Here is a 13,213-nt window from a genome sequence, read left to right on the forward strand (position 1 = left end):
AAGGACTGGTAGGCTATTGCAAATGGATCCTGCAGGTAATATATTACAAAACAACATTTTCTTTTACAGTAATGCCACATTGATATATATTCTGAATCTAAAAAAATCTAATACGATCAAAGAAACTATGTAACTGAACACCTACACATTACCATCCATTCAAAAGAGAAAAAAACTTATGAATAATTTTGTCCTGTAATATAAACATGGACTATGTAACAGTAGAGCAGTAGAGAGTGTTGGTTTTGTAAAGACATTTTACAAAAGAAAATCATTGATATAATCATTGAAATCATTATATAATGCTACCTGCCCTTACGAAAAATAACCATGGTTTTATTATAGTAAAAATGTAGTAACCATTTTTTTTTTTTTGGTTAATTGATTACCATTTATATGACCACAGTTTTACCACAAATACCATGGTTAATATGGTTAGAGTAGCAAAACCATGGTTCATTTTCGTAAGGTTGATGTTAGTGTTTTTTAGCTCTGCGTTTTATGATTGACAAAGTGTGTTTGTTGGTTGAAAACCTATAGTGTTATGGAAGAATGACTTGATTTAAGAAAATAATGAAGTGTTTTGGTAGTTTTAGAGCATTTTGAATGTGAGATTAACTGCTGCGCCAAGCTGAAAGTTTGTTTGGAGAACTGTGTGAAGAGTTTTGAAAAAATGTCCCAAGTATTGAGAAATGGGTCCTAGCAATTGTAAATTTTTGTAAAGGGTTAGTTCACCCAAAAATCAAAATGACCCCATGATTTACTCACCCTCAAGTCATCCTAGGTGTATATTTGACATTCTTCTTGTTATATCAGAGTTATAATGAATTGTTGGGTCGTTTTTGAAGTCCATAAAGGGCATCTATCCATCATATAACTGCTCCAGGGTTTAATAAAGGCCTTCTAAAGCGAAGTGGTGTGTTTGTGTAAGAAAAATATCCATATTTAACACGTTATAAAGTAAAATATCCATATTTAAAGGGATAGCAGAGCAGTGCATTCAAGCTGTTCACGTGAGCACCACGACGCATGCGTGTGATGACGCAGGAGCTGCACTGTATTTACAACGGAAACTTTGAATAGGTGACTGACACAGGCTAGAACGAAATAGTTGAATGAAGTTATCATTTTTGTTTGTTTCTGCGCACAAAAAGTATTCTCATCGCTTCATTAAATTAAGGTTGACCACTGGAGTCACATGGACTATTTTACCGGTGTATTTTGAAGATCTCCATTAGTGTATGAAGACAGAATTTTCATTTTTGGGTGAACTAACCCTTTAACACGTTAAAAAGTAAAATATCAAGCTTCAGACGGACCACCTTCTGTATTTAACTTGCGGAAAAAAAACATAACTGGCGTGACTTTGAACTGCGAGAGAAGTTACACTATTTCCGTTAGTTGAATACAGAAGGCGGTCCACCGGAAGCTAGATATTTTACAATTTATATTTTTCTTACACAAACCCATCGATTCGCTTCAGAAGGCCTTTATTAACCCCCCGAGCCATGTGGAACACTTTTATAATGGATGGATGCACTTTTTTGGGCCATTATAATTGGATTAGCCAGGATTTTTTGGTAATATAACTCTGATTGTATTCGTCTGAAAGAAGAATGTCATATACACCTGATGACTTGAGGGTGAAATCATGCGGTCATTTTCATTTTTGTGTGAACTATACCTTTAACTTTTGTGATTCATTTTTGAAGATGCAAATTCCCCTACATTATTCATCTGATTCATTAGATTTCTTTAGATTTCCATTTCATTTTCTTTAAAATATATTTTTTATAATAAAATAATATATAATTTTATAATACATTTTTTACATGTTTCTTATTTCTGTTTCAAAACCATGAAATGCAGCTGCACAAATCAATGATGTTTTAACTTTTAAATAGTTAAATAGTTTTTTTTGCAATTTTGGTTACATGCGCGCGCGTGTGTGCGTGTGTGTGTGTGTGTGAGAGAGAGAGAGTGTGTGTGTGTGTGTTTGTGTATTAGTTCAACATTAATATTTAGGCTAAAACGTTTTTTTTCAGATTTCATGACAAATTAATGTTGTACAAATTAATATTAAGTTTATATTAACTCTCAGTTAATATTAAGTTTAAAAAACAACATAATTGTACAAGAAATGCTGCATCGACCAATGGCTAATATATAACTAATTGCATAAATTGCTAGATATTTAACATTATTAAGCCTGTCTAATGTGAACGTACATTATACAACTACAAATGTAAGTTTAACAGGTTTGAAAAGAGAATATAAACATTACTAGGCAAATTGGCCTAGTAGGCCTACATAACGTTTTGGTGGTGTTTGTGTCGAAAATAATTCTACTCACAATTCAGCTAATTTGTTAGATGTCGTGATTGAATGTATTTTGTGTCAAATAAATAATAAATTATCCACAGTTTAGCTCGCATACACTGCTGTGGTTATCACTGTGTGAGGAGTTTTGAAAAAGTGACCTAAGTATTGAAGTATTGAGAAATGGAGCGATTGTAAAAAAAAAAAAAAAGTGCAACTCCAGCCATGTTTGTCTTTTTGGCGCCATCTCGTGGTCGAATGTTGCACGTGACGCTCATGACCACATTCCCCCTCGTGTCCAGGTGAGCAGCAGCGGTCTGGGGTTCTGACTGTAGGACAGGTGAGTCATCACAGCATCGAGCTCAGCTGGACGAGAGAACACGGCACTGGATGGACTGACCCACCGGACCACTGGACCTGCTTCATCCTGGAGCAGAAGAACGCCAGAACACACTCATATAAAGAGATACACAAGTGAGGCCTGCACTCATTACAGCTCTGATTTATACCTTTAAATGCTCATTTGTTCTCCTGTAAATACTACAGGCTCTTGGTTAGTTGACAGTATTTTCTGAATGTTTATGGCATGTTTAGGGGGTACAACACAAGCTTCACGGTGGAGAATCTAGAGCCAACAACTACATACACATTCAGACTGAAGGTCACGTGGCCGTCTGGTCGGGAGCGGTATTACCCATTAATCTCTGCTTCGACAGAAAGTAAGGACACAAAACAAGACACTGAGTTATTGTACATTTCATGAGAATCAAATTATTTTTGCTGGAGTTTGTTTATCTGTTGGATAAAAGCGAAATTAATTGAATGTGAACTTAATATTTTAATCTCAGTGTACTATGTACTACAATTATCATAATATTAATTTGCCGTTTGTATGTCAGTGCCTCATACACATTTTTGAAGAATGTTATGCATTTCAATTGTATGCTGTAAATCCGGTTATGACAACATTGCTATAACTCAATCAAAATAAGTTAAGCAATTTTCAACTTTTTATACAAGATTTAACTTTATTTTTAAAGGTGCACAATGTACAGTTTTTTTCAGTAAAATATCCAAAAACCACTAGGCCAGTGTTATATATTTTGTTCAGTTGAGTACTTACAATATCCCAAATGTTTCCAACTATTTGTAAATCGTGAGAAAATTGCTATTTTAACCAAGGAACCGGGACGTGTGAGGGAGTCGCCTGTCAATGGCGTCATATCAGCGTTACCCTCGGTTTCCGGTTTTATTTTGCAGAAACGCTTTACTCTCACTGCAGTGTGAACAAGTGTCATAGCAGCCGCCGAGCGAACGCACAGAGTAACGTCATTTTCAACACACTCAGATGTATCTAATATGATAAACAGAGCTGCGTTACCTCATACTCATGACCGGAAAAGCAGAAATGGCGACTGTGGCATAATACAAGTCCCGCCGGCGACTATGCCATAATAAAAGTCCCGTTGCTTGCGAGGCATGGGTTTCGCTCTTCTTATTAACAATCGCTCCTGCTCTGCTTCATACTACAGTAACGTTAATAATCACATCCATGAACATGATTTCTGCCCGAGTCCTATCCCGATTCTTTTCCACCGGCTGTGAGGTGAAGACCACATGTCCCAAGATTCTGCGCTCAAATGTGGCATCATCAAACTACGCCTTTGTTTTGAATAGGCGACCTCTAGTGGACGGAAAAGTTACATAGTGCACCTTTAAAGCTACACTGTGTGATATTTTCCCCCATCTAGTGGTGAAAAGGTATATGACCATCCAGTGAATATTAGTTTCTGTTCCTCTCAATTCCGATTTCGTTTTAACTCCTACGGTGGCCGATTTAGTCCAAGATTAAGATGGCTTCCAGTTCGACCTCGTCCACATTCGACACTGTGCCATCGAGTGTTAAAACGCGAAAGGCGAAGCTTGAATTTACGGGTATGTCCCTCTTTGGCTAATGTACTTTCAAGATGGAGGGGCAACATGGCGACCCGCATTCAAACCCCTTACCCGTATGTATTTTCAATGGCATATTATAAACTTACGAAAATACTTTATTACTTGAAAGAAGTAAATATACATTAATGAGCACATATATTTTTGAAGTGTTTTTAGCTAAGAATAAACTAAAAAAGTTACACAGTGTAGCTTTAAAGTCAGTTTAATGTAATTCAAATTGAAATTACTTAGGGCGTTTTCACACCTTCTTTGTTTGGTCCGGATTTTCTGACTTTTCAGTTTGGTCCGAATCGAAATTGCAGGTGTGAAACCTCCCCCGTACCACGGTCCGGACCAAACAGACTAAATTTGGTCCGACGAAAAGAGGTGGTCTCGGTCCGGATCAAACTGAACAAAGGTTCGGTTCGTTTCTAGTGTGAAAGCATTTTCTGTATGGTTCGGACTTTCAGACCATTTACAGGGAGTTCCTGTTTATGTTTAAATATTATAACGTTATTTTTAAATTCAATCTAGGCTACATTGATTATGAAAAGTGAAAAGATGCGCAATAAGTCAGTAGACAGAAAGTCAGAAATAATTTTGAACGAAATTTTGTATGATTTTGCTTAGAAAGCATTTCTTTAATGGGAATTTCGTTTTGTATAAATTGTATCTTAATTTTAATCAACGTTTAATCAGATAATTGACTGGATTTAATAAATAAGAAGCAAATAGTCTATAGCAGACAATAATCACGGGAGCGATCACATACACATGAACTTGAGCGCGTCTCAAATAAACCGAAACTCAGCAGCTACTTGCCTCACAAACATGAGAAATATGTTTATATAAAGCTTGAATTGTCCACTTTTAAATGTAACGAATAAAAAAATAGTCAAGCAATGCGCACTGTTCACTAGTGGCAACGATTGTGCGTCCGTTCATTCAACTTGTCAAAGACGCTGACGTCAGACGCACGTCCGTTTACAAACCAAACAATGTCCAGATGCTGCCCATATAGACGAGTGGACGCAAATGCGTCATGTAAAGTTCTTTAGTCCGCTCACATAATTGCAATGTGAAACCAAACCAAAACTAACCGAATATATAAAAAGTATCAAAACATGAACTTCGGGTTGGACCTTGGTGCGGACTTTCAGGTGTGAAAACGCCCTTAGACATCCAAGATGATTATACTTAAAATTTCAAGGAAGCAACTTTTATTTTACAGTGTAAAAATAAAGGTTCTGTATTGATATTGATGGTTCCATTAATAACCTTTAACATCCACGGAATCCATTCCATAAAAAATATTCATCGTGGAAAAATATTCTTTAGATTATTTAAGGGTACATTACACACACCGTTTCTGCCAATCTCATGTTAATCTTGAGTATCTATAGATTAGTATTTCATCCTTCATATCTCTGAAGAGTCTTTAGTTTGATCAAATTTATAAAAGACAGATACGTCTTTGAAAACAGCCAAACTCGTGGAGGCATGCAGTGGGCGGAGCTAAAGAATCTCGAGCACACACACACTCCATGGATAACTTTTGATTCACTATACATTTGTGTTGTTTAAATCATATGCACTTATGCGCCGATCGCCGCGCTGTGATGCAGATTCACTCTCCACCTGCGGTTTCCACTCATGACCGGGAACAAACACACACACTTGCAGAACTCTGTTGCTGCTCCGGAAAAAAAAACTGCCTCCACTGTTTCCTTAATGCTGGGTTATTTGTGAAGCTGAACAAGGTTATCTTTCCCCTTATCGCCAGCGTTTTTCGAGACGGTTTTCGGCTCGTCTTTGTGTCGACACCCTAGCGATTTTCACTAACGATGCGCCGAGTGAACATGCAAATTCAGTAGATTCACAAGGTTGTGCTGCGCCACTTTACGCTTCTGACACTCGCTTGTCACACCGAAGAAGAAGATAGACAGTATTTACGTGCTTGCCAAAACCATAGATATAGATAATAAAGGCTAGATGTCTTACAGCGGAGTCTCTAACGTCATCACCGGTAGCCATCTTGTCACAGGCAAGCTTTCTGGCGGGCTCTGTGGTACCTGATGTAAGGCGAGTGATCTGCACAAACACAAATACTCTTATCTCGCTGAAATCTTGACGGATTTACAAATGGTTTGGTTTCTAACAAACGTTATTAACGTGGCTATAATTCTGGATGAACAAATTATGAATAATTATTCATAGGTATGCAGTGTCATAACTACATCTCTGACGTTTTTAACAAACCAAACCGTTTGAAAATCTGTAGAAAATTGAGCAAGTTATGGTCATTTAAAAAGTACATGCACCATTAAAACACAATGTTACGAGTGAGCGAGCTGACAGTGAACAAGATGGCCGCCAGGTGCGGACGTCGACCTCCATTGGCCAGCAGCGCGGACGAGACATCTAGCCTTTATTATGTATGTCTATAGCCAAAACCATTCACACACTTTTTGCTAACTGGCAAGCAGCATTAGCCGCTCATCTTTCTTCTTTGTCTACTTACTTCCTCTTAGTCGTATCAATGTGTGCTCAGCAAGAGCGTCTTGTTCTTGAGCGCCACCAAGTCATGTTTTACTGTAACTTTAGCAGCTCCAGGTACGTGGACAAAAGATCTCATTGGTTGGACAGTTTTGTACGCGCCGCATCAAACCAAAAAAACTAACCCAAGGCATTTAAAAAGAAAATTACACTTTTACATCTGGTGTTTTGCTTGTCGGTGTGCACACTCACATTGGCTCCCTTTGTTTCGTCATGAGGCGTTAAACATCGGCGATAAACGCGTGCGAAAATCGTCCCAGTGTGAACACTTTATTTTACAGTTTCCTTGTTACACTAATTACATCCTCAACCAAACCCTATTCCTAACCCTATAGTAAGTTAAGTACATGTAGTTAATTAATATTACTCAGTATCCCACCCCTGTGGGCGGGTTGATAACATGAGGAACTAGCTCCTGTAGTCTCTAGCCTCTGGCCAAAAAATCCTCCGATGATGGAAAATGACGATATTTGCGTCAGAGGATTTTTTCCAGAAATAAAATGCATAATTCTCTCGTCTCAGGGGGACATGAGGGGGGAAAGTACCATCATTTGAATATACTACCGGGTTTCTACTGATACAAAGCTTAATGCTAAATCACTGAAGTAACCTTTAAATAAATTGAATAATAAACGTGTGTGCGTGTGATTGTGTTTCCTCAGAGGAGCCAGTGAACGGGAGGAATCTGCACAACGCCATCCTCAGGAGAGATGAGGTGGAGCTCCGGCGAGTGCTGGAGTCGAGGTGAGATTCACTATCACATCATGCTTTCGGGCAGACGCTTTTCTCCCAAACGACGTCTGGTCAAGTGCTTCTCAAAAGGAGACACTCAGATGTTCTTGTGCAGGAAGATTTGATGTTCTAACAGATGAGATGTGTTGATGTGTTACTGTAGAACAGTCACAGTGGACGTTCCTGACAGGATGGACTTTACACCTCTAATGATCGCTGTAACGAAGGACTTTATTAGGTAACAAAAAACGCTCTATCTATCAATCCATCTATCCATCTATCTATCTATCTACAGTGGGGAGAACAAGTATTTGATACACTGCCGATTTTGCAGGTTTTCCTACTTGTAAAGTATGTAGAAGTCTGTAATTTTTATCATAGGTAGCCTACGCTTCAGCTGTGAGTGACGGAATCTAAAACAAAAATCCAGAAAATCACATTGTATGATTTTTAAACAATATATTAGCATTTTATTGCATGACATAAGTATTTGATCACCTACCAACCAGTAAGAATTCGGGCTCTCACAGACCTGTTAGTTTTTCTTTAAGAAGCCCTCCTGTTCTCCACTCATTACCTGTATTAACTGCACCTGTTTGAACTCGTTACCTGTATAAAGGACACCTGTCCACACACTCAATCAAACAGACTCCAACCTCTCCACAATGGCCAAGACCAGAGAGCTGTGTAAGGACATCAGGGATAAAACTGTAGACCTGCACAAAGCTTGGATGGGCTACAGGACAATAGGCAAGCAGCTTGGTGAGAAGACAACAACTGTTGGCGCAATTATTAGAAAATTATGTTCAAGATGACGGTCAATCTCCCTCGGTGTGGGGCACCATCCAAGATCTCACCCTGTGGGGCATCAATGATCATGAGGAAGGTGAGGGATCAGCCCAGAACTACACGGCAGGACCTGGTCAATGACCTGAAGAGAGCTGGGACCACAGTCTCAAAGAAAACCATTAGTAACACATTACGCCGTCATGGATTAAAATCCTGCAGCACACACAAGGTCCCCCTGCTCAAGCCAGCGCATGTCCAGACCCGTCTGAAGTTTGCCAATGACCATCTGGATGATCCAGAGGAGGAATGGGAGAAGGTCATGTGGTCTGATGAGACAAACCGTGAAGCATGGAGGTGGAAACATCATTCTTTGGGGATGCTTTTCTGCAAAGGGGACAGGACGACTGCACCGTATTGAGGGGAGGATGGATGGGGCCATGTATTGCAAGATCTTGGCCTACAACCTCCTTCCCTCAGTAAGAGCATTGAAGATGGGTCGTGGGTCTTCCAGCATGACAACGACCCGAAACACACAGCCAGGGCAACTAAGGAGTGGCTCCGTAAGAAGCATCTCAAGGTCCTGGAGTGGCCTAGCCAGTCTCCAGACCTGAACCCAGGGGCGGTTCTAGACCCTTTTTAGGGGGGCTTTAGCCCCCCTGTCTGTCATGCCAGCCCCCCTAAAACTATCAACTATCATGTTATCAAAATGTATTGAAAGTGAGAATCACAGAATCAACACCTGCTGCCACATATTGCGTGTCGTTATTCAAAACACGCAGCGTTTTCGTTCAGCTTAATTTCCTTTCCCTGCTCTCCCTCTGTCTCTCTGTCACTCATGCGTTTCTCTTGCTCTCAAATTGCCAAACCTGCTTTTGATATGAAACAAAGTCTAAGCTTTTAGAATTTTAAAACAAAATGTGGCATAACAGTTAAAGCCAGGGAATGTAAATGTTCTATATTTTAGTTTAATAATATTTCTTGAATATTTTGAGCAGATCTTTTGGTACTAAATAGGCCTACTATTTATATACTATTTACTTAACAATTATGGTCCATTAATGAATGACCATTTCATTAATTAAAATATTTTTCTTATTTATATTACAATTAGTGTAATTAAGGTTAAAATAGAGAATTCCAATGCAAAGAGGCAAATTAGTCATTTTGTGGCTGGAAAAATTATAAATTTCATTTGTAATGCCATGGTTTACCCACCCAGGTGCCTGTATGGCTCTTTAATAAATATATATTCTAGTTGCTCAAAAAAGTATTGCAGATCATAACTTTCTTTAAATGTGAAAATTTAAAAATGTTAATAACTCACTTCCTAATATTTTTAATGATACTTATATAAGCACACACAAGTAAATATTAATGAATGCAAGCAAATATAATTTAACCCAAGAAAAGTTTAAAATGGTGCTAAAAAGGCAAACTTATTTTTCCTTATATGTACCAGTAGGCTATTGATGCTGAATCGAGATCGAAATCGATATTTGTGCCAATCACCAACCCCAAATACCCCCCAACCCCCCTCAACTCCCGCCCGCCACCACAAATTGGGTTCTAATCTGTGGGAAATACTGTAGACTGAACATTTTCTAGTGTTTCTGTGCCCACAATTCAGCTGTATTCCAGATTTTTTTTTCTTGCAAAGACTGTAAAATTTTTAGATTTAGGTTTATTTAAACTAATGTAATTCAGCTATGAGCACATTTGTGCTATCCTTTATATTTGTGCTATCAACATTCTGCAATACAGAGCCTAACACTCAGTAGTGTTATCAGCAGTGAGGGCTAAGCCCCCCTAAGGGTGAAATCCTATAACCGCCCCTGCCTGAACCCAATAGAAAATTTTTGGAGGAGCTGAAAGTCCGTATTGCCCAGCGACAGCCCCGAAACCTGAAGGATCTGAAGAAGGTCTGTATGGAGGAGTGGGCCAAAATCCCTGCTGCAGTGTGTGCAAACCTGGTCAAGAACTACAGGAAACGTACAATCTCTGTAATTGCGAACAAAGGTTTCTGTACTAAATATTAAGTTCTGCTTTTCCGATGTATCAAATACTTATGTCATGCAATAAAATCTATCGCTCTCTATCTCTCTCTCTCTCTCTCTCTATCATCCATCCATCCATCTGTGTTTTGTGTTCTAGTGGAGTTCAGATTTTGGTGGATCATGGTGCAGATGTGAACAAAAAGAACAACAGTGGCAAAGACAGGTAAGTTTTTTAACTCATTTGTGTATTTCTCATGTTATGAACCAGGAGCGTTTCTAGATTTTGTTTTGGGATACAGTTATGGATATAAGGGTATAAATGAGTTTTATATGCAGCAGAGTTGTACAGAAGCTAAATCAACTGTCAAATGATGAAATACATTTCCAAGTTATTTTTACTAATATGAATTGTAGGTGAATATTCACCTTATCCAGCGCTCTTTTTGTTTTCTGTCTTATAAAGTTGGCTATTTCTATGCGAGAACTTTTTTGCAAACCCGTTTGACCAGTTAGATCAAATAAGGGATTAATTCACAAATCTAGAATCATCATCCAAATCTTAACAGCTGACAGAAAACACAAGACATGGTTGGCGAACTATTGTCAAGGAAAGTTATTCTCTGGTTGGTGTAATCTGTGAAATAAGCTAAAAAGGATTTGTGACATCTCACTATTCAACTTTTTTCCCCTTGCAATTGCAAGTTGATATCTTGCAATTCGGACTTTATTTATAGTAAAAAAGATTTGTGAGAATTGTGAGATAAAAACTCACAATTGCGAGAAAATAGTCAGAAAGTCGAAATTGCGAGAAAAAAAGTCTGAATTGCAACTTGTAATTGTGTGGAAAAAGTCATTTGTGAGTTATAAACTTAGAATTGCGAGATAATGGCAGAATTGTGAGATAAAAACTTGCGAGTGTGAGTTACAAACTCGCAAAAAAAAGAGTTAGAACTGTGGGATAAAAAGTAGCAATTACTTTTTTTTTTATTCCATACCGGAAACAAGCTTCCACAGTAATCTCCTTTGGCACATAAGGATTTATCAGTAGGTTCATATTTTACTGGGGCCTGAGTATGAAAGCGTTGGTCTTGTGTGTGTCAGCCTGATGTTGGCGTGTTTTCACGGGCACCTGGACGTGGTGAAGTTCCTGCTCAGATGCGGTGCGTCCTGGAGGTCTCGGGACCGAACGGGCTGCTGCGCTCTGCACTGGGCCACAGTTGGAGGACACCTGTCCATCCTGCAGTACCTCATACAGGACGGGTGTCAGGTGAGAACATCGTTGACATAAATGATTTTAGCTGTACCTGATTTACTGCTCATAATGTTCTTGTGTCTCAGACTGATGTGCAGGACAGCACCCTGTGGACGCCTCTCATGACGGTATCGGTTATAACCGGAGACACGGCTATAGCTTCACTGTTAATCAGCGCTGGTGCTGATGTTAATGTACAGGACAAAGACGGGAAAACACCACTGATGGTCTGAACTGAAACTGCTCAGCATGTAATAAGCAAGCAGGGGAAGATGGGGTTAGCTGACACACTTTTTAATCAAGAGCATATTTCTCGCTGTAAAAAAAAAATTTAATCCCGTAAAAACACAAGCCTATTTGTATCGTGTTTAATGCTGAACTTTTCCACCATTATTGCCCTGGAAAAAAGATACAGTTCACTGGACAGTGGACACATGTTAATCATACACTGGAACTCAGAATTGTGAGTTTTAAATTTAGAATTTCAAGAAAATAGTCAGAATTGTGAGTTATAAAGTCAGAATTATAAACTATGAACTCAAAATTGTGAGTCAAGTCAGAATTCTGGAAAAAAAAAAAGGTTTGAATTGTTATTTATAAACTCAGAATTGTGAGAAAAAAGGCAGAATTGTCAGTTATAAACACGGAATTATTAGTTATAAATTCAGAATTGAGTTATAAATTCGGAATTGTAAGTTATAAACTTGGAATTGTGAGAGAACATTTCGAATTGTAAGTTATAAACTTGGAACTGTGAGTTATAAACTCGGAATTATGAGTTGTAAATTCAGAATTGTGAGTTATAAACTCAGAATTGTGAGTTATAAACTTGGAATAGTGAGTTATAAACTTGGAATTGTGAGTTATAAACTCGTAATTTTGAGAGAACATTTCGAATTGTGAGTCATAAAGTTGTAATTGTATGAAATTAGTGAGAATTGTGAGCTATAAAGTCAGAATTATGAGTTATAAACTCAGGAATTGTAAGAAAAAAATCAGAATTGCAAGAAAATAGTCAGTATTGTGAGTTATAAAGTCCGAATTGCAAGATATAAAGTCAGAATTGTGGGGAAAAAAAGATTTTAATTGTAAACTTGGAATTGCGAGTTATAAACTCAGAATTGTGAGAAAAAATTCTAAATTGTGATCTATAAACTAGGAATTATGAGTTATAAATTCGGAATTGTGAGAAAAAAAAATTGGAATTGTAAGTTATAAACTTTACGATAATCGCAATTACGAGTTATAAAGGAAAATAGTCAGAATTGTGAGTTATAAAGTTCGAATTACGACTTGTAAACTCGGAATTCCGAGACAATACCAAAATTTTACAATGGGAAACCTGCTGTTTATTGAAACTAATTAGAGAGTAATAGTTTTAATAGTCTCAGTTTTAAATATTTAATATTATCTAATGTAAATTTCGACTCAAACTTCATAGTTATCAGTGCTGTTATCGTTTACTAAAACTATTAAAGCTAATAAAAATAGTTTTTGGTAAGTGAAATAAAGCTGAAATAAAACAAATATCAGATGTAAAACTTAACACAAAAATGAGAAATAATTAGAATTAGAACATTTGAAATTTTGCCCTGGCATGTAACAAATATAAATTTAATTCAAGTGCTAAAATTGC

General features: G+C 37.8%; 1 protein-coding gene across 1 annotated transcript; it reads left to right on the forward strand.

The window, feature by feature from the left end:
- Positions 1 to 22: 22 nt before the first annotated feature.
- Positions 23 to 13,213, forward strand: fank1 (fibronectin type III and ankyrin repeat domains 1; the record flags this gene model as incomplete). Its single annotated transcript, XM_079845554.1, has 8 exons — positions 23 to 35; positions 2,622 to 2,793; positions 2,914 to 3,038; positions 7,473 to 7,554; positions 7,706 to 7,780; positions 10,483 to 10,548; positions 11,427 to 11,592; positions 11,664 to 13,213. The coding sequence occupies 8 exons, from the start codon at positions 23 to 25 to the stop codon at positions 11,808 to 11,810; spliced, it is 846 nt and encodes a 281-aa protein (XP_079701680.1). The 3' UTR covers positions 11,811 to 13,213.

This window comes from Gobio gobio, assembly GCF_949357685.1.
Source record: "Gobio gobio genome assembly, chromosome: 20".
Taxonomy (NCBI): Eukaryota; Metazoa; Chordata; class Actinopteri; order Cypriniformes; family Gobionidae; genus Gobio; species Gobio gobio.